General features: G+C 36.5%; 1 protein-coding gene across 13 annotated transcripts in view; it reads left to right on the top strand.

The window, feature by feature from the left end:
• LOC149808475 (echinoderm microtubule-associated protein-like 2) overlaps positions 1-27517 on the top strand; it is a 175666-nt gene that overhangs the window by 107286 nt on the left and 40863 nt on the right. For 12 of the 13 annotated variants that reach the window (XM_089977894.1, XM_089977845.1, XM_089977877.1 and 9 more), the window contains 7 exons: positions 1258-1407; positions 2509-2581; positions 7207-7254; positions 16004-16105; positions 16685-16786; positions 23535-23669; positions 24870-24969. In XM_089977894.1, the coding sequence (XP_089834020.1) occupies positions 1258-1407; positions 2509-2581; positions 7207-7254; positions 16004-16105; positions 16685-16786; positions 23535-23669; positions 24870-24969 (710 nt within the window). The remainder of the gene's footprint in view (positions 1-1257; positions 1408-2508; positions 2582-7206; positions 7255-16003; positions 16106-16684; positions 16787-23534; positions 23670-24869; positions 24970-27517) is intronic. The other variant, XM_089977851.1, reaches the window with a different exon arrangement.

Raw genomic sequence — 27517 nt, 5'->3', positions numbered from 1 at the left:
GCACAATAATAAAATGTTTCTGCCATCATCAGTTTCCAAACTTGGGATAAAGGAAGAAGCCTATTGATTTGTGGATCAAAAAGGTCAAGGTATTTCACTGTGTGAAAGAAAAAAAGGGGTTCTGTACAGTTCAGGTCAACATTACATATCAAACTTTGTGGCTGGCCAAATACACTGACAGAAAGAAGAGAAATTACTTCTGCACAGTAACATTAGTTTCACATCATAGACCTGGACCAAATTCACTATTGCAGAAGGACAAATTTTGTTTTGCATACTATCATTAGTTCTAGACCATCTACCTTGACCATATCCAAAGTTTGTTGAGGGCATGCACTTAAGGCAAAAGAGGCCTTTCAGCTTTGAGGTCCAGAGGTCAAGGGCATTGTGGGCCATATGTTGTAAAGAATTTTGTTTAAGAGTAAAAATTCTTTGACCAGATGTTATGAATGATTTGCACTTAATGTGATAAAAATTGGTACATATTCCCAGGTCTCAATGTCAGATTTAATGGTACAGATTCCCAGGTCTCAATGTCAGATTTAATGGTACAGATTCCCAGGTCTCAATGTCAGATTTAATGGTACAGATTCCCAGGTCTCGATGTCAGATTTAATGGTACAGATTCTCAGGTCTCTATGTCAGATTTAATGGTACAGATTCCCAGGTCTCGATGTCAGATTTAATGGTACAGATTCCCAGGTCTCAGTGTCAGATTTAATGGTACAGATTCCCAGGTCTCGATGTCAGAGGTAATGGTAATGGCAGGTTTAATAAGAAAATAGTGGTTTCTTCACATTAAGCTTAGTGTGTTACGTTACTACATAAAATTAAATCTGGAGTAGGCATACAGTGTGCCATTCATGGTACTATTGTTGTGCAATTGTTTGAGCAAGCTAGCATGGAAACCCAATGGATGGATGTCAGAAGGTTGGACATTTGTAAATTAAGATGCAACATGCATTGCGGCTGCCATTGCCTCGGACCTCGTATTGCTCCAGGGCTTGAAACTAGGTCTGCTTTTAATCATTCAGGCCCATTTAGTCCATTCCATGGTTCATGGGATGTTTATCGTTATCAGAATACAGGAATGAACTTTGGATATGGAACCCCTTAGTACTCCACTGGATATATCTTAATAAGCCTTCAAATGATCTGCAAATATACAAATTTTATGCAATCAATTTGTGTAGTAGACTATATAACCTAACATGATCCTTCTCATGCAATACAAGCCAGTATCCTTAATAAAACTAGATATGGTTACCGTGGGCGAGACTGTCGTTCCAACCTGTACATGCTGCCCACAGGAGAGTGTATCTACTTCGCAGCCGCTGTCGTTGTTCTACATAACCTAGAAGAAGGCACACAGAGACACTACCTTGGACACACGGATGACATCAAGTGGTAAGTAAACATTTCTAGTTACAAAGATGCATAGAGTGGAATAAAGTTTTGGTTGGAAATTTTACTAAAGAGCATCTAAATATCAAGATGCTTGAATAATATTATAATCTGAGCTGTCCCAAGTATAAAATGTCACATCTGAGTCATGTTATGAACAAGATGATGTCAGAAAATGTAACTATTCTAAAGCTAAATAAAAACTGACAAATCAAAGGTCAATAAAAACAAAGATTGTTTTAAGAAAGAGGCTTGAAACTCAAAAAAGAGCCAGTTCTTTGTGAAGTATATTACAGTGTGACCCTGCTGTAATATGTGGTTGGGGTCCATAGAACCCAACCCTGTTATAGACCGAACAATGTTATAACCAACCAAGAGAAAATGATACATTTACTAATATATGCGTGGGAGTGAGGTAATAAAAGCTGGCACAAAAATACATGCTTTTGCTTAAATGAAGATAAACTACGCTGAAAAACACTTGTATAATGACGACTCCAAACCAATGCTTGTATATACAAGTTTAAGTGCCAACAGTGTCGCAAAAAAAGTGGTATATTTTGACGCCATAAGGAAAATAATTTGCAATTTGTGACATTCGTGAAGTCAGCATGATCCCTGAATAGACTTTTTACACGTTATTTTTCATACTTTTAAGAAGAACTTGTTTAGTGTACAAGAAAAATACATGTATATGAAATTGCACAAGCCATGCAGCGATCGTCTTATATTAGAACTCGTGTATGATCTCTTCCCCGAAATGTTAATAAATGTTTTACAAGTTACTTTTCATACTTTTAATAAAGAAGAAAAGAATTTGTGTGTATGGAAAATACATGCATTATCCTTTCAAAGGTTTTCTTTCAGATGGATATGCATCATAATATTTTGATTTGATAGTGCTGTTGTACTGTATAATAAAGTAGAATTTATGCATTTCCAGTGTAATAAATATGCTTTGTTGTAATGATGCAGAAATAAACATCATTGACAGCACATCATTACTTGGAGATAATATTAAATATGCTTACCACTCTAGGGTAGCCAAAAACATCCTGCATCTGTCACTTACATAACACAATGTTGTGAATTTTTATTTTGCAGTCTGGCTATTCACCCAGACCAAGTGAGAGTAGCTTCTGGGCAAGTTGCAGGTCATGACAAGAAGGAAGGGAAGGTAAGAACAAATCGTTTTATCAGCTAAGCCTGGCCATGTATAGAGATTGGTGTGTTGTATAGCAAGCTTAAGGGATTTGGGACCAACATGGAAGCAACTGTTTTTTCATAACTAAAGGTTTAAATCTAATTCATATTACCAAATGGGCACAAAGTTCATTTTCCTTACATACTTGCCATGAACATAACATGATTTAATAAAATTGTATATGGGGTATTTTAAAAGTTCTGAATATTAATGTGTTGTTCAGTAAAGTTCTTTGCTGATAAACAGTAATCATTGCATACCCTCAATACTCTCCTTGTACCTCTACACACGTTCTCAGTCTGATTATCCAATCATTAAATACCATTTTGTATTAACCTGTTCATATGTTGTTCATAGACTTGAAAATTGTACTTCCAGCAGTGAGGTTGCTTTGAAATCACCAGCCTTTTGGTGAATCTTAGATAATGGGATTCAGCCAGAAATCACTTGGATGTAAATTGTGGCTGTGTGGAGGACATGGCAGAGTTTGAATGGCATTGCTTTGTTAGTTCAGGAAGTCTTGAGACAGATTTATGCACAGGAGTGTTGTCATGGATGAGGTGAATACCTCAGATGTTGGTGTATGGACAAGTGGTTCAGCAGTGGACTAGAACTCTGCAATTCTTTGGTTTCTTACAGATGTCCAGTGACACTAGCAGACTCAGACATGGATGACCCTGGTCTTTTGCATAGAAAGGAATGCTCCTAAAACTTGGTCAGTCAGACTGTGTAAAGTAATTTGTGGTGTCTGTTCGTTTTCTTCAATCCAAACTTTATTAGTTCTCAAGATGGGTTCAGAAATGTACATCCACATTTATTTGCCTGTGACAATCTCATTCATTGTATCTGGTCACTCTGTTCTTATTTGGCAAATGTATCTGTAAACTTCATCCAAATTGGTCTTGATATCATTGGGAGGGTTCCTTGTGGTATTTGACAGAGTTACGCCCATAAACTTGATCCAAGTCAGTCTTGCTATCAATGAGGGCCCTAAGAGTGACCCAATTTTACAGTATGCACTTTGCTCAACAGCACAGTTGTTTCACCTCTGACATTTTAAAGTCACTGTCATTTGCATACATTATGTCACATGGATATATCTGCTAGTATGTACAGTGGCATTTCATTGTATATAATGCTGTTAGGTCCATCAATTGGCATCAAATTTATTCACAAGTTGAAAGAAAAAAAAAGCAAGCAAATATTCTGAACTTTTCAAATACCGCCAATACTTAGTTTTCACCCCAAAATTGAACCCTTTACCCTTAGAGCACCTGTTACTGTGGAGGCTGTTGATATACATATTGCTATATAATTTATTTTCACGAAGAATTTTTTATCTTTTAAAGTCTTGAGAAAACTTGTTCCCATCAAGTCATTGAACCTGTGTCACCAATCTCAGCTGATCTTTCTCAACCTTGGACTCGACTGGTTTGTTGCCTACAACTGTATCATTAAATCATTTGAATTTGGTACATTATAAAAAAATCTTTGTTACCTACATCAATATTGGAGCTTATATCTTAATTGTTGAAGCCTTTACGGTCATTGTTCTAATCATCCAAACTTGAGAAAGTGCTGAAAGGAATGGAGCATCTGTCCCATTTATTTGAAATAGCAGATTATGACTATATCTCAAATAAGAACCATGTGATGTGATGTAATGGTCATTTACCTCAATGCCTGTAATATCTAGTAGGGAGTTTTCACCAAAGATGGTACTGCAACAACCATTTAGAATGGGCTGATGTTTTCTGTGGGCTGCAACACATGCTTCCAACAGGTGCTGCACAAGCATCTAAGTATGCTTGTATACAAATTGGATTGCTTCCATGAGAATGTAGTAGAGACAGCCAAAAGTGCTTACATGAGGTAAAGGGTTAATATCACTTGCATTGTATATTTACAATGAATTTGTTCTTTGCATATTCACGTCATTCAAGAATTAAAGGATTTTCCTTGCACATGTTCTTGTAGCTTTGGAATATTTTCCTATAATATTTATTATCTTTTAATTATGAAAAGAGAGAAGATTCAATTGAATTAAAAAACACTGATCAGTTATCAACCATTACATTAATTGTTCAAGATGGAAAAAGTGTATATTTATGTCTTAGATGTTTTGGAGTGACCTTGACCTTTGTTTTCCTCATCATCCTGCTTCTACATTCTTAAAAAGCCTTTGCTACATGTCTTTGCCACTAAAGTTGGCCTCAGCTTCCCATCCATCAAGTCCATACATCCCAGCTGTAGCATTTAAGGTAAAGTTCAAGCACCTGTAATTCACATCAGGTTTCTGAATCTAATCAGATGGCTGCAAGGATGGAGAAGTTAAGATTTCTTTGAAACTTGCTTATTAAAAAAAAAATTCTTCATGTCTGCATTCCAAGACCTGACCACTTCATCGTAAAACATTACTATGCATTTCAAGTACCGGATGTTATTCCAGCATGGAAAACTTATTGAAAATCTGTACAGTTTCAGCCTTTTGATTGGTCAGAATATTTATTAACAAGATTTGGGATCGAGTTTCACAACAGAGGGTCCTGATCTGGCATTGAAATGAAGCTACACAGTTCTTCAGCCTAATCAGAAAAAAAAAGATGTATTAAAATTTTGGTATCTTCAACATGTTTAATACAGCACATACACTGCTTGAAGTCCTTATAGCCTTTGAAATGCCTGATATTTTACTTGGCTTCCATTATTCTCATTGAGCTAATTAGAAAAAATATGCTGATGTGTTCAAAAGCTAAATTTACAGGACAAATTAAGAATCATTTTTGATATTGATAATTTTATCTAAAACAAGGTGGTATAACATTCTGGATACACCACTCCCTCAATAACTCACACCCTGATAACTCACAAACCCGCTTATAATGTGGGGTCAGGTGTGAATCTTTTAAAACCAGAAACTATCCCCAAAACTGATCCCTATTTGTTGAACCTGAAGAAAATCGCAATCAAAATTGGTAACAGAAACTTTGATATATCGCTCGTTTTATTGTCGAAAACAGTAGATAAACCTGGAAATTTTAATCACCATTATGAAATATCAAATTTAAAAATCGGTCATACATTTTGTTACATTTTTGTTCGAAACAACATTCCTACTACACTGCAATTAACGATATTTAAGGAAATTTCGATCATTGAAAATGTCATTTAAGCTGAGTGGAAGCAGTACTTTAATAAAAAATACAAATTAAATAATTTTTTTATCAATTGAAATTTGTGTCCTAGTTCTATCTTTTAGTTCCTTTTAAGTGTAATTGTCATAAATGCAATGTGTCCTTTTGTAATTAAACGTAAAATGCATCAATCTACCCATAACAGCTATGTCCATGCTACATGTCTGCGGCATGATGCCCCAGTGCTAGACATCACTATAAACTGCCCCATTGCAGACATTGTAGCGATATGACTGAAAAATTGTTAAAGCTATGTTAAAAATTCAAATCACACACACACATCACACACACACACACACACTTAACAGCTATGTCTGTAAGCGTTTCTCTGAGAACCTAATTAAGTGCCGACCATGTTTTGATAACTGACTTGCAGAAGTATTTGTTATATTGTTGCACTGAATTAAAAGCTGGCCTCCTTTGTATTATCATGTTAATTATGTCTTTTGAATCAAAGGACATGGAATAAAAGAAAAGTTAAAAGTCACAAAAATCCTACAAACTTAAAATCTGGTTGCCCCGGACTTATGTCGGGTAAACTCACTTCATTTGACCAATCAATCAGTTATAAATGTTATTGTGTATGTAACATAAACTACCTTAAGTTAACCGACTCTTTAATACCTGTGTTCAAAGATAGCAAGGCAGCCAAGCAAAATGAATACTTCATAAAATAAAGAGCTTGAATTCGCAGATACGAACCATTTGTGAGCAAGTGAGTTTCAGAGAATTCTGAAAATGGCACTCAAAGATATCCTCGAGAATGATAAGAAGTTTTATTATTACTTCCAGTGAAATCACAACATCAATATTGTACTAATTGAACAATTCAAAAATTGAGTTTTGACATAGAAGATTGTCTCACGAAATAAATGTTGCGAGTTTTTGAAAACAAAGGAATTTTGTTTGGTGGTTTATCAACAGTTAGTCTAGTTCCCTGCTATGGGGACTCCCGATTTGGCAGGATACTATTAAACACCACTACAGGAACCAGACTCGTCAAGAAAACAAAAAGCAGTGATGTAATGCACAGATTTTGTTGTACACATGCTAGTTGTTGAAACCAATTGGAACGATCTTTCACATGTTGGACATTTTGAAAATAAATGTTATTTAAACAGAATAATGAGCAACTTCATTACAAAAAGCACATTATTAAAAGTTATTATCGACATGATTATAAAATTAGGATTCAGTAATTAAACAGCCCCCCACACAGCTAAATTTTTCAATTTTTTGGCGGTACCTCGGTAACTCGCGCCCTCGCTTGTGTGGTCTATGTTTGTGGACCCTGTTGTGCACGAGTTATCGAGGGAGAGGTGTATATGGTATATTGTATCTGGTTACATTATGCACAGAGATAAATATTAGTATATATCTTGCATCTTGTGCATATTGTTTTAGAGAAAGGTAGGAAAGTCAGAACCACCTCCAGCAGACGGAACAAAAATGGTAAGTTGTTTGTAGTGATGCTGCTTATAGACAGACAGTTGGACAGACAGGATCAGTAGAAGAAAAGTTGAAATAATGATGTTATTTGAAGGACAGATTAATTTGTAATATAGAGAAAACTTGGAACCAGAGTGCTGCATTAAGAAACCAAAGTGTTGCAGTAAGACATTGCTCAGCAGAAGTATAATAATTATTTTGTTTAAATTTAAAAAGAAAACTATAAAAATATTTGTAATATTGAACTTGGATTAGAAATGCAATGTCAACTTTAATCCGAATTTTGGACATTATTTATTGGCAGAATTGGCAAAATGCCAAGTTAAAATTTGACCTGTGTAAACTTTACAGGCCTAATGACACAGACAAATGAACAGACAGGAAGCTTAGTTTATTTTAGTGTGTTTTTGTGCCAATTCTAGTTTAGCTCATGAGTGTATGTGCATCTTTTCACCAGTAAAATGCTTTCTGCAGTTTAATGTTGCATACATTATCAAATACTTTTCCTTTTTCTGTGAATCCCACCTTGGCAAAAGCATGGCATAGTGACCAGAATCCATTTGCTTAGCCATCCACACCCTAAATTAACCTCCGTGTTAATATTGGGTTATTTTTTTTTTTTTACTTTTCTTTTCATACATGTCCTCCAGCTACAGTAAAGATTGTTTGAAACATTTCATTTCAGAGAGTTTTAGAATGTTATAACAAGAAATGTTTTATCCAAATTCGTCATTATTTGTCAGAATGTTTTTAGCTTGTTAATGCTGATGAGCATTTTAAAAAAATATACCTGTTTTATTAGCATTGAACACGTTTCTAAGTTCATACGATTTCCATAGTTCCAGTAGACATTTTGTTTTCTGGACGGCATCTCTAGTTTCACAAGCCCATGCACTCTCACCACTCACCTCTCTGCTCATGTCTTTGTTTAAATTGGTCAGTCTAGTTTTGATCTGCATTGAGATTTTGTACTCCTGGATTAGAAATTTCATCAGCTTTCGGTTCAAAGATGGGCTCAATATTACTGCTTTTAACCAATTCCAAAGACTTCTACATCAGTTGAAAGATGGGCTCAATTACTGCTTTTAACCAATTCCAAAGACTTCTACATCAGTTGAAAGATGGGCTCAATTACTGCTTTTAACCAATTCCAAAGTCCTCTACTTCGGTTGAAAGATGGGCTCAATTACTGCTTTTAACCAATTCCAAAGACCTCTACTTTGGTTGAAAGATGGGCTCAGTTACTGCTTTTAAGCAATTCCAAAGACCTCTACTTCGGTTGAAAGATGGGATCAATTACTGCTTTTAACCAATTCCAAAGACCTCTACTTTGGTTGAAAGATGGGCTCAATTACTGCTTTTAACCAATTCCAAAGACCTCTACTTCGGTTGAAAGATGGGCTCAATTACTGCTTTTAACCAATTCCAAAGACCTCTACTTTGGTTGAAAGGTGGACGCAATTACTGCTTTTAACCAATTCCAAAGGCTTCTACTTCGGGATTAGCACATGTTTAAAGCTATCATGAGTACACCAAACAGTTCCAGTTGTTGAAGGTGGCAATTCAAACAAATCCGACATGTCCTTTTGCTTCTGTTATATTTTTTTAGCTTTGTGTATAAAGAGCCTATTTCTTTTTCTGACTGGCGAATTATTTCCCAAGTCAGTATTCAAAATGAACATGAGGGAATTACTTTGAGCTGTACTTGTCAGTACACAGGTATAGAGAATAACAAAATGATATTTCCAAATTATGTAGTCGAAGTACAAAACAAAAGCATTTATTTTCATGCTTTAATTGTATCTGATTCTAATATATGATTATGAATAAGGTGTGATTACCTTTGTTAGGCCATTATTATTTACCAAGTTTTAAAAAAGTGTAATTGTCACTTTTTTGTTACCTGGTGGCTTTATTATTAGACCTTTGTCATTTAAATGACTGCCATTGTTTATCTGGCTTTTGTACATTAGGTTATAAAAATGCTACATTTTAGCTCATTTTCAAAGGCAGACCACACAATTGAAATGCTATAACCAGTTAAGTGCTGTAAATGAAGGAACATTATAACAAAGCATTTGGAATACATAGCAATTAAGAATTTGGCTGGGTAAGTTAAACTCAGATGTTCTTCAGAGAATATCTTGTATCCAAGTACATCATAAACAATCTTTGCTGTACATAAAAGGTGGGCTTGACAAAAAAAGTTCTCTTGTTTGCTTTTACTAATTGCACTTGTTTCAGTTCAGCCATTAGTTTGCCATGGTGAAGTAGCCAGAACTAATGTACAAAGTAGTCACCCAATATAGAGTCCTTATTTTCACTTTTGCATTTGAATGTTTTCTTTGTAATTATGACACTGAATTTACAATGGTATATAGTCTTGTAAGAATACTTCAGTTTGAGGAGTTGTCTAGAAAACTCCTTAAATTTATAAAAAGTTGTTTAAATCCTTGAAATGTTTGTCGAATTTCTTTACACTCCTTGATTTTTATGACAAAATTTATCTTAGTGAATATATAACATTAAAATGGAATAAAATAAAGCACTTTTAACAGTCAAAATATAGTCTACTACAATTCATCAGAAAAGGTGATTGTTGTTGATTTATTTGCTTTGCTTATAAACTAACCATGTGTATGATGCATGCATGCATCGACTATTCATTATCACAGCCTCCAGGCATATCAAAACAACTTACCTGACAGTACAATTAACGTGTTCAGTAGATTATATATATCATAACCAGATGAAGACGTTCGAGTCGGAACATGAGACTATCCGTTAAACATAGTTTTTTTTTATAAGAAAGAACTGTTTCACTGAAATTTTTGTTGTATAAAGATGTATGTGTTAGTGGAGATTGTTTTCTGAACTAAAATGGTTCACAGTATATGACAGGATAGATTTTCACAAGGCAGTTATTATATATAAATGTCTACATGGTACTGTACCATAGTATCCTCAGGATTTATTTTTTCAAAACAATACCAATTGAGATCAGTTTCACATGGAAACCTTCAAGCACCTAAACCAAGAAAAGTGCAATTTAAAAAGAGCTTTACTCTGGCACAATTTTGTTGAACAAGCTTCCACTACTTTTAAAATCTGCTGAAAATATTAGTTTGTCATGAGCATGTATTTGTTTCTAATAGATTATAATGCAGTTCAGTATTTTAGTACTTGCACATTAAGATAATCAGTATAACTGCTATCTTTCATATAATGCACATGATGCCCCTATGCTAGACATCACTTTAAACTGTCACACTGGAAACATCGTAGCGATATGACTGAAATGATTAACACACACAGTCCTTAAGAAGGCCTCAAAGGAGAATAGTCCTTGACTAAAATGAATCACCCTCTATAAATAAAGTATTATTATTATTTAGATACAGTTGAGTAACCTATACATGGTTTTAGTATTCCTCTTGGATGTTAGTGGTGCTGTGTAGTACCGTGTAGTATCTTTCATGGCAGATGGTCAGGGTCTACCATTTATAGTCACTTAAAAGTCCATCTGCAAACTGGACAGAGTCTGATCTGCATACCTGTCAACTTTTCAAATGCCTTTTAGGGGGATTGGGACCTAATATTGGGAGGTTTTTCATGGCCTTTTTTAAGCCCTGTTTCAACTAAATATTGACTGATTTTCTGGGTCCAATATGCATGAAATTCTCAAAGGACTCACCATGTCTCCTTGTGACATGGTTATTTTCCCACAGGATGCAACCTCTTTTCATATTCTGGTTAGATTTAGTCAAACTGCACAATAGCTGAAGGTTAGTCTTAAGTAAACAAGCAAGAAAGCCAGTGTGACTAATTAACAGTAAATCCTTATCATTGTAGTTAGCTTGTGCAAAAGACTGGCCCTCTGAAATAGTTTTATAAAACCAGGTTCTACAGTGTGTTATGTAAGCACCAGCAATTGATTGGCAAATAAACGGTGCCCTGTTTTGTTGTAGGAAGTGGTGACTAAGGGCACAGTCTTAAGTACCGTACATGTGGCAACTATTTTTCCCACATTTCATATCCCACCAAATTTCTTTATTCTCGATTTGAAAGACATTTAACATTGTTCACTAAATAACATTTATTCTGATTTAGTTTTTGTAATGCACTAGCTGCATGGTATGTTTCTTCATTCCTTCTTTTAATTTAATGATGGTAATTGACATTTGTATATATGGTACAATAATGCCAGGTGTTCACTCCTGCAAGTTTCTTTGGTGGCAACAGTATGATGATGCTACAGTATGATGATGCTACAGTATGATGATGCTACAGTATGAGATGCTACAGTATGAGATGCTACAGTATGATGATGCTACAGTATGATGATGCTACAGTATGATGATGCTACATTTATGATGCTACAGTATGATGATGCTACAGTATGATGATGCTACATTTATGATTTTGATCATTCTTGGGATTGAAACTAATTGCTGACAATTTTATTCTTGTGGTTTATTTTTTGTTGTGGCTTATTTTCTGTTTTAGTATTGTTGTAGAGTTCTAAAAAAAGTCATTAATTGACATGAATAATGTTTAAACTTAACATTCTATTTTTTGAAGAAAAAATCTTTGTAGTGTTATAATTTTTTCATCGCAACATTCAAATAGAACATGGCTTCTGTAGATTGCATAAGATATATCTTATTATGTAGGATTTTTTAAGGAGAAAAGAAAATCGACAGGCATTTAATGATGGGGAGTTCTCTGCAAAAATCGGGAGATATTATGAAATCAGAAGGTAGATGTGAACGACCCCAAAAATCAGGAGTTTTTTTCTCCCAGCATGAGAGTTGACAGGTGTGGATCTGCTTCCATATAATGCACCAGCAGGTCTGGGTCTGTGCAGTTTATTAGGAGTAATCAGTAGAACAAGCAACATAGACCCTAATTTGCAGGCACATTATGCTGATCAATATCTTGGAGTTTGACTTGACTTCGAAGCGAGTAATGATGGTTATCTACAATGCACATTGTGAGATTCATGCAAAGTTACAAATAATCATTCTGAAAAATCCAAACTTGCAAAATTCCTGTTTTCATGCCTTACCTTTATTTCTCCACCAAGTCCCTATGTTCTGAAAATTGCCCATTTTTGCAAAAGGAGGGAGACCACACACACACACACACACATACATTTTTAGTTCTAGAATATACCCAGATTGCTAGCAAATGTCTGCAGTTTTTGTCAAGTTAGAAACATATGCAGCATACATTGAGTGGTCTATGTGTTTTCGTCTATTTGGGTGCTATTCCACTGTTTTTATTCTACATTCACATACAGAGAAGAGCTATATTATATTTGTAAAGTTTATGTAGTTTTTTATGGATTTTGTTTGTGTATGTTGGTGTATATTTATTATTTTGGGTTTGGCTTGTTTTAATTTCTTTGCATATTGTTGACTTATGTGTGATTGGATGATTGGATTATGTGTTCTGCCCCTGAATCACACCACAATTAGCTGATATTTATCTATGTGTAAATTTTCAAGAATTTCTTTTTTAGTTTCGAAAATGTGTGTGTGTGTGTGTATATATGCATATACACCGACAGTAGAACACATTTGTTTGTATGATAGTATCTTCTGATTCATGGTCTTACTTGAACTGGTCATAGATAATTTAGTGTGTAACATTTTTATTTTCATTAGATATTGTTGGATGATCAGTTTACAGTTACAGTCAAGGGTGATGAGGGACTGTAACAGATAAAGAAAAATCTGCATTATTGAGACATTATTAAATGACGAAGTTGTTATATTACATTATGTTGAAGTTATTTTATTACATAAATGGTTTTAGATCAAGCTTCCAATAAATAGTGTTTATAAATCACATCCCAACAAATGCATCAGAAACTGTACATTTTTGGCTGCTGCATAGATGAGAAATCAGTGGAAGACCAAGGATTGTGTACATTATCACCAGTTTCATGGCACACAATGGGTCTTTCATAGCTTTTTGCAGTGTGTAGGAATTAAAACATTGATGAAAAGCATTCCTATTACCAGGTTAGGGATACTGTGTGTGGCTACAGGAGGGAGGGTCTGTGGAACAACATCTAGGTCAAACAATATGGTGTAGAGCCTGATTTTCAGAAAATTATGACCTTGATATCAGTAAATATTCTAAAGATGTTACCATCTCAGCAGTATATTAATGTGTGCCTGCTTAACTCCAACATGATGTACTTCATCTTCTTCATACAGGTCAAGCACCGGTTGCTGCCTAAAATGGAACATTCCAATCAAATAATTGAAACACTTCATGTATCATTGCCACACTGGAGATTTATATCCAGATATCCAATCTACTTTATTGGGAATATAACAGGAAAGGGGGGAGGGGGAGGCTGCAGAGGGTTCAAAATGTTTCCAGTTCTGGTAATGTTTAAAATTACAAAATCTTTTATGACCATTTTTCTTACATGATTACCAAATTACCCACATGATCAATTAACAGATTACCTGCAAATAAATTCAGTAAATGAAAATAAAACTGTGTCGACAGCTGCATTTTCATTCTTTGAGAACAGCTGTGGTCACAAATCCACCCACAAGAAATCAATATGGAAACTGGCCTGATGAATTATGTACATAATGGCATTCTGGTAGAGATGGGGAATAATATTCTGTTGATGGCTATACAAATTGTATAGCTAGATGCCAATTACTGGTCAGTTTCATTAGACTGGTTTGCACAAATTGTATAGCTAGATGCCAATTACTAGTCATTTTAAATAGACTGGTCTGTACAAATTCTGTAGCTAGATGCCAGTTACTAGTCAATTTCATTAGACTGGTCTGTACAAATTGTATAGCTAGATGCTAATTACAAGTCAATTTAAATAGACTGGGTTATACAAATTGTATAGCTAGATGCGGGCGACTAGTCATTTTTATGTTGGCTTAAAGCCATTTTATTTAAGGATTCATTATGTACCAGATGGAATAGATATCTATCTCAGTATTATTAGAACAATGTTTAAATGTGAAACTTGTTTGAGATAAAAATAAAACATTTTTCTGGTGAAAGTTTCTTCAGATTTTGTCTATGGGAAAGCATATTCAGTACTTTATATTTTCATAAGAGTGTAATTGTGGGAAAATATTTTTGTCAAAAATATGGATGGCAAAGTTACTAAATTTCAGCCTTTTTAGAAACAATTTTGGGATCGCTCCGTGGCCTAGTGGTTATTGCATCCGCCTTGGATGCAGGAGGTCACAGGTTTGAAACCTCGGCCGAGTCATACCAAAGACTTATAAAAATGTTACTAACAGCTCAGCATTAAGAGGTTGGTGTTAGGACTGGTCGACCTGGTGTCAGGATAATGTGACTGGATGGGACATGATGCTACATTTATGCAGCAAAATGCACTAGTGTTAAACATAAACTAAAGCTACATTAAAAATCCAAAACACAAATGCACACACACAAACACTTTTGCAAGTTCACAAGCTGGAAATAAATGGATGCTGAATAAATTCTTTCCTAAAAGAGCAATGAAATCATAAGCTAGGCAGATAGTGATTTTGTTTGGGATCATAAGAGATAAAATGGATCCCAGTATTTGGCAATTTTTGGACCAAGGTTGAACTTCATAGAGATGAATTGCATGTGAGTAAGTGAAGTTTGTTTGAAAACCATAGAGTGTAACCTCAGAGGAATTTGATAATGAGCAAGATTAATGCTTAATAAGGTGATCTTGTATATGATTGGTTGAGTTGTTGCCACTAGAAATCTATTTATAATAATGAGGTAATCTTGTATATGATTGGTTGGGCTGGTTACAACTCAGAAGGTCATATTACTGATTGGAGTTTAATCAGACATGAAACATAGGCTTCTCTAATCGAGATCTTGAATGACTTAAGTACTGAATAAGATCTATTTATAATAATGAGGTAATCTTGTATATGATTGGTTTCAACTCTGAAGGTCCTATTTCTGATTGTAGTTTAATCAGACATGAAACATAGGCTTCTCTGATCAAGATCTTGAATGACTTAAGTACTGAATAAGATTTATTTATAATAATGAAGTAATCTTATACCTGATTGGCTAAGCTTGTTGCCACTAGAGACTATTTCTGATCTGATATGAATCAGCTTTGTAAAGAGACTAAAATCAAGCACTTTAATGAATGCAGCTGTGAGCAAGATCCACACATCAAGTGATTATGTATCTAATAGGGATGCAATAGAGTAGCTCAGGAGTATCGACTGATTGCTAGTTTTACCAGAACGTTTTACACATGATTGGCTATATTGTCCCAATGAAATCGCTTTCGAAATGACATACCAAGGCAGTGAACCTGAGCTGGTCTGGTTGAGTATCGAACCCTTTACCCTTGGATTACAAGCTCAACATTCTACCAACAGCTGCCACAGCTTCCTCAAGAAAATTGAAGCTGTTGGGATGCTAGGGTGATTTGTAGTATGACCTGGGTCCATCAGTTTTAGATAAATATTTATTGATTAGACACAATTATTTTAATTATATTGTTATAACTGGGCTTTACATAGATTTTGCAGTTGGAGCATTTTTCATTAAAACATCAACTTACTATGAGCATAAGTCACCTAAAGCAGTTCGTGAGTTGATAACAAATGTAGGTTTTCTTTTTACTATGTGAAAAGCCATCTTGATTTCAATTTTCATTCTAGAAAAGAAACTATTGTAATGAAATGCTTCCCTGTGCACTAAACATACTTAGATTTGTTTTTGCTTTCAGCCACATGTGCGTGTCTGGGACTCAGTGAGCCTACAGACACTCCATGTATTAGGAGTGGGGGAATTTGACAGAGCCATCTCCTGTGTATCCTTTTCTAAAGTGGTAAGTCAAATACATTTTTGTAAACAAAGAAAGAAGATATGATCAGGAAGTTCTCCATGCTAAGGGAAGCAACTAATGTAGACTAGTGGTGAGAATATTTTTTCAGTGCTTTTAAATTATGCAAATATCAATTTTTTCTTGCTCTTGTTCATATCACTTCAAGAATGGGATTATTTTGAAAAATATATGAACAGTCATTATAAAGCTCAGTTGAGTTGGGCATCTTCACTTTGTAATCATAATTAGTAGAAAAGACAACATAGACCCTGATCTGCAAGTGTATTATGTGACAACATAGTAGGGTCCATATTGTTTGCAGTTATAGTCAACTTATTACCAAAGATGTACGATACCATTTTTATTTTAAAAGTAAGTGATTATTATGTCCAAAGGACCCTAAATTCAGACATGTCTTAAGTTCATTATCTCCCTCTACTTTCAGAAAATTGCAGAAAATCACTAACTTACATGTAAAGTTAAGGTACACGCCATTAAAACTGTCTTTGTAAATGGTAGGAATCATAACTGTGTGCTGGGCATGTCTGTAAGATGGTTCATTGAAATAATTACCTCTTGCAGGATGGCGGAAATCACCTTCTGGTTGTGGATGAGAGTAATGACCATGTGATGTCCGTATGGAACCTGTCACGTGACAAGTACCACAAGATTGGAGAATCCAAGGTTAGTTTTAAAATAAACAGTATTGAATCTTTGTTTACATGCTTTGGAGGGATTATTACTTGTCAATGAGATAACAAACTTACTGGCAATTTTTGTCAAGCTTGCATTAGTGGAAAGAAAAACATGGCAGTCACTTTACAGCTGCTGCAGGCATCATTGTTGTTATTGTCAACAGTAATGGTTTGGGATAAAGGTTTTTGTTCGCACATATTTTCTATGAATCATTATGAAGCTAGAAAAATTAATTCTGTGCCATAGTTGCTCAGTCCCTCTCGATTTTGTGGTAAATGTAACAGACATAAAAGATTTGCTGAAGGTTTTGGTCAGAGCAGTTCATTTGCTTTTGTTATATCCAGACTCTGTACATCGATCTTCCTTCAAGCACACAATCTTGTCCTCATGTCCATACATCCACCTTTCCATCCAGAATGCAATCTTGTCCTCATGTCCATACATCCACCTTTCCATCCAGCACAGTCTTGTCCTCATGTCCATGCATCCATCTTTCCATGCAGCACACAGTCTTGTCCTCATGTCCATACATCCACCTTTCCATCCAGCACACAATCTTGTCCTCATGTCCATGCATCCATCTTTCCATCCAGCACACAGTCTTGTCCTCATGTCCATACATCCATCTTTCCATGCAGCACACAGTCTTGTCCTCATGTCCATACATCCATCTTTCCATCCAGCACAGTCTTGTCCTCATGTCCATACATCCATCTTTCCATCCAGCACACAGTCTTGTCCTCATGTCCATACATCCACCTTTCCATCCAGCACACAGTCTTGTCCTCATGTCCATACATCCACCTTTCCATCCAGCACACAGACTTGTCCTCATGTCCATGCATCCATCTTTCCATCCAGCACACAGTCTTGTCCTCATGTCCATACACCCATCTTTCCATCCAGCACACAGTCTTGTCCTCATGTCCATACATCCACCTTTCCATCCAGAATGCAATCTTGTCCTCATGTCCATACATCCATCTTTCCATCCAGCACAGTCTTGTCCTCATGTCCATACATCCACCTTTCCATCCAGAATGCAATCTTGTCCTCATGTCCATACATCCACCTTTCCATCCAGCACACAGTCTTGTCCTCATGTCCATGCATCCATCTTTCCATGCAGCACACAGTCTTGTCCTCATGTCCATACATGCACCTTTCCATCCAGCACACAGACTTGTCCTCATGTCCATGCATCCATCTTTCCATCCAGCACACAGTCTTGTCCTCATGTCCATACATCCATCTTTCCATCCAGAATGCAATCTTGTCCTCATGTCCATACATCCATCTTTCCATCCAGCACACAATCTTGTCCCCATGTCCATACATCCACCTTTCCATCCAGCACACAGTCTTGTCCTCATGTCCATACATCCATCTTTCCATGTAGCACACAGTCTTGTCCTCATGCCCATACATCCACCTTTCCATCCAGAATGCAATCTTGTCCTCATGTCCATACATCCATCTTTCCATCCAGCACACAGTCTTGTCCTCATGTCCATACATCCACCTTTCCATCCAGCACACAATCTTGTCCCCATGTCCATACATCCACCTTTCCATCCAGCACACAGTCTTGTTCTCATGCCCATACATCCATCTTTCCATCCAGCACACAGTCTTGTCCTCATGTCCATGCATCCATCTTTCCATCCAGCACACAATCTTGTCTTCATATCCATACATCCACCTTTCCATCCAGCACACAATCTTGTCCTCATGTCCATACATCCATCTTTCCATCCAGCACACAATCTTGTCCTCATGTCCATACATCCACCTTTCCATCCAGCACACAATCTTGTCCTCATGTCCGTACATCCACCTTTCCATCCAGAATGCAATCTTGTCCTCATGTCCATACATCCACCTTTCCATCCAGCACACAGTTTTGTCCTCATGTCCATGCATCCATCTTTCTATCCCGCACAGTCTTGTCCTCATGTCCATACATCCATCTTTCCATCCAGCATGCAATCTTCATATCCATACATCCACCTTTCCATCCAGCACACGATCTTGTCCTCATGTCCATACATCCACCTTTCCATCCAGAATGCAATCTTGTCCTCATGTCCATACATCCACCTTTCCATCCTGCACACAGTCTTGTCCTCATGTCCATACATCCACCTTTCCATCCAGCACACAGTCTTGTCCTCATGTCCATGCATCTATCTTTCCATCCAGAATGCAATCTTGTCCTCATGTCCATACATCTACCTTTCCATCCAGCACACAGTCTTGTCCTCATGTCCATACATCCACCTTTGCATCCAGCACACAATCTTGTCCTCATGTCCATACATCCATCTTTCCATCCAGCACACAATCTTGTCCTCATGTCCATACATCCACCTTTCCATCCAGCACACAGTCTTGTCCTCATGTCCATACATCCATCTTTCTATCCAGAATGCAATCTTGTCCTCATGTCCATACATCCACCTTTCCATCCAGCACACAATCTTGTCCTCATGTCCATACATCCACCTTTCCATCCAGCACACAATCTTGTCCTCATGTCCATACATCCATCTTTCCATCCAGCACACAATCTTGTCCTCATGTCCATACATCCATCTTTCCATCCAGCATGCAATGTTGTATTCATATCCATACATCCACCTTTCCATCCAGCACACAATCTTGTCCTCATGTCCATACATCCATCTTTCCATCCAGCACACAGTCTTGTCCTCATGTCCATACATCCACCTTTCCATCCAGCACACAGTCTTGTCCTCATGTCCATACATCCACCTTTGCATCCAGCACACAATCTTGACCTCATGTCCATACATCCATCTTTCCATCCAGCACACAATCTTGTCCTCATGTCCATACATCCACCTTTCCATCCAGCACACAGTCTTGTCCTCATGTCCATACATCCATCTTTCTATCCAGAATGCAATCTTGTCCTCATGTCCATACATCCACCTTTCCATCCAGCACACAATCTTGTCCTCATGTCCATACATCCACCTTTCCATCCAGCACACAATCTTGTCCTCATGTCCATACATCCATCTTTCCATCCAGCACACAATCTTGTCCTCATGTCCATACATCAATCTTTCCATCCAGCATGCAATCTTATCTTCATATCCATACATCCACCTTTCCATCCAGCACACAATCTTGTCCTCATGTCCATACATCCACCTTTCCATCCAGCACACAGTCTTGTCCTCATGTCCATACATCCATCTTTCTATCCAGAATGCAATCTTGTCCTCATGTCCATGCATCCACCTTTCCATCCAGCACACAATCTTGTCCTCATGTCCATACATCCATCTTTCCATCCAGTACACAATCTTGTCCTCATGTCCATACATCCATCTTTCCATCCAGCATGCAATCTTATCTTCATATCCATACATCCACTTTTCCATCCAGCACACAATCTTGTCCTCATGTCCATACATCCACCTTTCCATCCAGCATGCAATCTTAGCTTCATATCCATACATCCACCTTTCCATCCAGCACACAATCTTGTCCTCATGTCCATACATCCATCTTTCCATCCAGCATGCAATCTTATCTTCATATCCATACATCTACCTTTCCATCCAGCACACAATCTTGTCCTCATGTGCATACATCCATCTTTCCATCCAGAATGCAATCTTGTCCTCATGTCCATACATCCACCTTTCCATCCAGCACACAGTCTTGTCCTCATGTCCATACATCCATCTTTCCATCCAGCACACAGTCTTGTCCTCATGTGCATACATCCATCTTTCCATCCAGAATGCAATCTTGTCCTCATGTCCATACATCCACCTTTCCATCCAGCACACAGTCTTGTCCTCATGTCCATACATCCACCTTTCCATCCAGCACACAGTCTTGTCCTCATGTCCATACATCCATCTTTCCATCCAGCACACAGTCTTGTCCTCATGTCCATACATCCATCTTTCCATCCAGCACACAGTCTTGTCCTCATGTCCATACATCCACCTTTGCATCCAGCATGCAATCTTGTCCTCATGTCCATACATCCATCTTTCCATCCAGCACAGTCTTGTCCTCATGTCCATGCATCCATCTTTCTATCCAGCACACAGTCTTGTCCTCATGTCCATACATCCACCTTTCCATCCAGCACAGTCTTGTCCTCATGTCCATGCATCCATCTTTCCATCCAGAATGCAATCTTGTCCTCATGTCCATACATCCACCTTTCCATCCAGCACACAATCGTGTCTTCATATCCATACATCCATCTTTCCATCCAGCACACAGTCTTGTCCTCATATCCATACATCCACCTTTCCATCCAGAATGCAATCTTGTCTTCATATCCATACATCCACCTTTCCATCCAGCACACAATCTTGTCTTCATATCCATACATCCACCTTTCCATCCAGAATGCAATCTTGTCTTCATGTTTATACATCTGTCTTTGCTTGCTACTGAAACCTGTAGTTGCAGTTTGTGTTAGATTCCCATGTAATTTGGTAAATAATATGGTGCATATTGACAAATCACTTTCTTTGCTAGGGTTATGGACCTTTTGTCAGCTACTATGGTGTGTCCTTGGACAAGGCACTTTACCTCTATTGCCTTGGTACTAAATAGACTATCCTTTTCACTGTGCCATAAAATGTTAGACCAGACCGAACTGAATGTAGTCTGTGACAGCAAGAATCCTGTAAATGCAACTCATGTAAATGATATAAGTAGAGGGAAATGAAATGTAGGAATATTTTATGTACATTAAAGTATTTATGTTGTCAGGACTTTTGAGAGTTATTGACCTTTGTCACTAGTAGGTGGATGCAATGTATGACATAACTTTGTGAATGCAATACTCTTGCGGCTTATAGTTGATTGATGTGAAACTTTGTACATTTAAGCATTTTGACCAGTCATTGTACCAGCACTATCTTTAGAAGAGTTTTGCCCTCTTTTTTTTTTTTTAACCATAGACTAATCTCCATCATTGAATCAGTGTGAACACAGTTAGAACCATAAGATTATATTTGTTGGGTAGAACTGGAATGCATAAGAGGTGGTTATCATTCTAAGATTCTGTTCATGAATGGCATAAATCATTCTGAAGACTCTTCTTTCTGCAACATGTTCACTAAACTTTAAATTTCATCTGCATTAATGAAGCATAAACTATCTATTAGTGAGTAAAACTTTCTGTTTTTGACAGCCGTCAATAGCAACTAAATGTATTATGTATATCAGACTTAAGGACTAAATTACTATATGGAATTGTGAATTCATTTAAAGACATTATATTATTGTGATATATCGAGACTTGGCAAACTAGCACATTCGAGACCACTGGCATATCAGCACATTCAATATTGGAATTCATTCAGAGTACTAAATTGTTGTTGTTGTAGGGTTTAACGCCATTTTTCAGCACACGATAGGCTATACAAGGCAGCAAGTATTAATGATGGAGGAAGAACCCGGAAAACCCCCAAAAGAACCACTGACCCACAAGAATCTACTGGCAAGCTTTCTCACAAACCCACATTGGCTGAATCCGAGACTCGAACCCACGCAAACAGGTGAGATGGCAGTGATCCATAACGGAGAGCGCTTTAGACCACTCTGCTACTTGGCAGAGTATTAAATACATTTGGACTTGTGATAGAACTTTTACCACTATTTGGGATTTAATTCACAATATCATAAGTTCTTTTTAAATTCTCACTCTGTATTCTTGGTAAATAGATTATTTGTTGAATTTTACAAAGCTTACTGATTCTTGCTCTTTTCTGTTACTTACTTTAAGACCTTTAGAATCATAATAATTACTATATCTTAGTTTGGGACCCCGAATGGCTGAGTGGTCTAAAGCACTCATATTTACCGATCACTGCAATCTCACCTCTGTCCACATATGTTCGAGTCTCAGGGTCAGCTAATTTGGGAATGAGTGAAAGTTTGTCAGTAACTTCATGTTGTTTGAAATTCTTAACCAAGATTCCCTGGGTTCTTCCTCCACCAGTTATACTGGCCACTCAGTATAGCCTATTATGCACTGAGAACATAATAACTTAGTGTTGACTCTGCTTTGGCAGATGAAACTTCTTCCATTTTAGCTTATTCATTGTACAAGAGAATTGACACAGCGAGAACCATAAAATTACAAATGCCACATTTAGAGGTCCTTACTGTTGAGAAATATTCTGGCTTTAAAGTAAAAAATAATACTATCTCGATGTTTTCTCTTGAGTACATTCTTGCATCTTTGACAGCAATTTGGCCATTGACATGACCAATATGAGCTCTTCATTTTCTGCATTGCATTCCAGATTTTTATTGTTTTACGTTTAGATAATGCATTATGCATTAGATAATGCATTATCCTTGGTAACCAAAGTACTTGATATCTGTTCCAGTGCTTCATTGACAAGGATAATTAACCAGTGATGAAATTAGACCAATAAGAGCTTTTTTGAAGATTTAGCCATAATTATTATCAAAAAATCAGTGGTGATAACAGGACTATTTCGTTGAGAAAATCAATTACACATGCACACACCAATGATATCACTCTGTGTAAGGCTCACAACCAATTTATTACAAATCCACACCCCTCAAGCTTGAATGGATCTTAGCACCACCCCTCAAGAATTTCACATACATGGGGGTGGGTGCGGTGGACATTTTTGATCCCCAAAATTCCAGACAAGAGAAACACTGGTATAATTATACATGTACTTACATTCAACAGACATCTGGTGATCCTGTAACATCTGCAGAATTCCATCCATCTGAGAAGAACTCCATTGTGTGCTGTGGAAAGGGTCAGATCAGCTTCTGGACATATGAGGGAGGCACCATGAACAAGCGCACAGGAATATTTGATGTGAGTACTGGGATTTATAAGGTAGATAAGATATGATGTGAGTACTGGGATTTATAAAGCAGATATGACGTGAGTACTGGGATGTATAAGGTAGATACGATGTGAATATTGGGATTTATAAAGCAGATGTGATGTGAGTACTGGGATTTATGAGGTAGATACAATGTTAGTACTGGGATTTATAAGGCAAATATAATGCGAGTACTGGGATTTATAAGGCAAATATAATGTGAGTACTAGGATTTATAAGGCAGATATAATGTGAGTAGTGGTATTTATAAGGCAGATACAATAAACATGTTAGAATATTTTATATAAATACTAGACCATACAAGGGGGTACCAAGAACAAACTTCAGATATTGTCAGTTATTTAATGTGTATCCATAGCTTTCATGTCAAGAGATTTGAAATAAATGTGGGCTCTTCATGATTACATTTTGCATACATAGCAGCCTTGCAACGTGGACAGTGAGATAAGATTTATTGTGTGGAATTTGTATCACTATGCAGGCTTATCTAGACGTTTTTAAAATAGCTAAGAATGATAGGCAGATGTAGCCAAAATAAGGTCACATACATGGTTTAAATTTATCACGGTTCAAAATCAGGTCACATACATGGTTTAAATTGATCATGGTTCAAAATCAGGTCACATACATGGTTTAAATTGATCACGGTTCAAAATCAGGTCACATACGTGGTTTAAATTGATCACGGTTCAAAATCAGGTCACATACATGGTTTAAATTGATCATGGTTCAAAATAAGGTCACATACATGGTTCAGATTGATCACGGTTCAAAATAAGGTCACATACATGGTTTAAATTGATAAACAGTGCCATGAAGTGCCACAATTACTGCAGTCTTCATTTTTAGTGTATACCCATGATAATGTTTCAATTTTTGTAATGTTCCATTGTAATTTTTCAGTGGAAAATAATGTTTTTATTCTCTCCATGTCTAAATCAAAATGCCATCTATTTGATGAATAGTAATTATATGTAGGTAAGTTTTCAATCATTTAACTGTTGGCCACTACAGGAAGAGAACAAGATGGAGATTTTTAGAAAATTAATTTTAAAGCATATAATGGAACTTGCCTGCCTCTGGAGTTTGTCAGTAGTGATGCAATTTTGTACTTGTAAAACTGAACGTGATATAGGGGAAAAAATTACTTTTGTTATTGTACTTTTCAGAAATATGAAAAACCCAAGATTATTATCTGCCTAGCTTTCACTGAAAGTGGTGATGTGTTATCGGGAGATTCCAGTGGCTCCATCTTTGTTTGGGGCAAAGGTAGGTAATATTCACATATCATGTCTTTGGATTGTCCAATTTCCCCAAAACATAATTACTGTTTCTGCATATGGCATTTTAAATAAAGTGAAGCTTGTATTGGAAATTGTTAGAACCCTGCATCAAGATGTTGGAGTTTTAATTGCCTTGCTGTCTGTTCATGTCCGTCAGTCCAGCTGTCTGTCTCTACAGTACATTCACACTTGTAATAATCTGCCTTTCATACAGTTGGATGCCATTTGATAGCCATTCTCGTTACATGTAGATATGCCTTCTAAAAGTTTTGTCTTTTCAAGTTAATTTTGATACTTGTTGCCTTTTTTCACCAATGTTATGTTCTGCTACATTAGATTCTCATAACCAGCATATTCTGGTCCAGTCTGGTGTGTACATTGTGTCCAGATTTGGATGTGCCTTTAGCATAGGTTTGACAAGAAACTTAATAATTTTTGCACGTGATGCTGCTTGTAACCAACAAAAGCCATTCAATTTATTCTTTTGTAATTTGATATGAACATTATCTTGTAGACTTGCATGTGCTTTTTGTGAGTTTAGTCTCTTTAAGAAGAGTTGTGGGCCCTGGTTGCTTGTCCCTCTAAGGCAGGGGTGCACAGACTTTTTCGGGCCAAGGGCCAGATTGCATTTTCTAAGACCACTTGAGGGCCACAAACACGATGCTACATGTTCTATACAACAGCAACTTGGTAAACATAATTAACATGAATAATGTTGAAATAAACTAATGCTTGACGTGAAGGTTTTATATAATTTTATTTTTAGGAGCCCAATGGATTTCTAATTTCCTTAATATAATTACTTTTCATAGGCCAGATTTCTGTGTTGTTTTAATTTGCCCTGAGGGCTGGACACAACACATTCATGGGCCAGATCTGGCTCACAGGCTGCAGGTTGTGTACCCCTGCTATAAGGAGCTATAGTAACTCAGTTGTTAGAGTGTCGGACTCGTCATCCAATGGGAGCAGGTTCATTCCTGCCCAGTCCAGGCCACCAGGATTGGCTACCACAGTTTATTTTTGGGAAAGGCACTTAGCTCCCATTTCTTTGGCATGTTATAGCCAACAATATGTTAAATGTGTTATTAAAGCTAGCAAGTCATCCCTCTGACCAGAAGTACTGGATTTTAACCATGCTAACATGTGACTTCAGTTTTATGAGACCTTAAGTTGGTTTGACTTGCAGCATTCCATGACATCATGCACTGGAGTTACAGCCCTTGATTGCCCATCCTTACTTTGGTTACCATATCATGACTTTACTAAGCTTTGTTGGATTTCAGACAAATTTGGTATGCACTTTCTGTTGATGAGATATTGAATGAGTTTAATTTCAAGACTTCAACATTTTCATTTACAACTCTTATGACCCATGATTCACTGTCCTCCTAATTTTGCTTTCTGCAGTTTAACTTAACTAAGGAATATTTCATTTCAGCCATGATTATTAAATATCTTTGTATTGATCTGACCTTACAGGAGTGAGATTTCCAACTTTCTGCATCATAATGTAGATGGGTTATGGCCCCTGATTGCCAATCTCCAAAGTTCTTCTGTTAACACTTTGCCAAATAAATTGTTGATACTGTGTCCCATTGCTGCTACTTCCAGTTTTCTATTATTGCTATAATGTTTTGTTGTCTTGCTGAAATTTTATGTAAATACAAGATCAGAACAGTGACCAGTGCAGATTTGATTTTTCAATAATTAAAACATAAAAGTTCATGACAAGATTACTCACTGCCAGAAGATGTTTCTTTGATCTTTTCTAAAGAAACAGTTATGGTTCATTGTATTAAAGAATGAGTTTTCTCTTGACGGTTTGACTCTTGTGACTGGAACTATCTATTTAAAATGTGCTATGAAGGTACATGACAATGCATTTAGACACTCTTGGGGGGAAAAACTTAAATTTCTTTTGTCTTGCCTGTAAATGATAACAAGAAGCAGGCATCTCTTCTGGCATCAGGGATATCAACATCTGTCAAGATTTAAAGTTGTATAAATTATATTCAGGGATGGGATGATAGGATGAATATTGTGCTTTGCTCTTGTTAAAATGTATGCACAAAATACTTCTTATCTCTAAATAACTTCATTAAGGTATTGTTCTTTATTCAGCAATTTTCATTTTGTAAAGAATATTCAAAGTATGTTAATGGATTTTACTTGCTTGATATGGCATTTATCATCAGATGACTACTGTTATTTAGTTAATATTCCCATAGGATAATTTTTCTTTATGTAACAAATATAATAATACCTCATCACACAAGAAATGGCATACCAACTGTAGCATGCAAATGCATTTCATTCATTTAACTACTATTTTGTAGTTTCATCAAATTGGTGTTTTCCTTCATGTGATAAAAGTTACATTTGTACTCATTTCAAACAAAATTTATGGAATGAATTAAATAATTTGTATCTTTTTCTCACCAAGATTTGTTCAAGGCTCATAGTATCATAAAAGGTTTGTCATTCAACTCATTTCATAAATTTTTGTAAATCCACATTCCTGTACAGTCTTTTGT

Source organism: Sinohyriopsis cumingii, chromosome 1 (genome assembly GCF_028554795.1).
Source record: "Sinohyriopsis cumingii isolate HCF-2022 chromosome 1, ASM2855479v2, whole genome shotgun sequence".
In the NCBI taxonomy this organism is placed as follows: domain Eukaryota; kingdom Metazoa; phylum Mollusca; class Bivalvia; order Unionida; family Unionidae; genus Sinohyriopsis; species Sinohyriopsis cumingii.
Note: the sequence above shows the minus strand (reverse complement) of the source record. Positions and strands in the feature narration are given on the sequence as shown.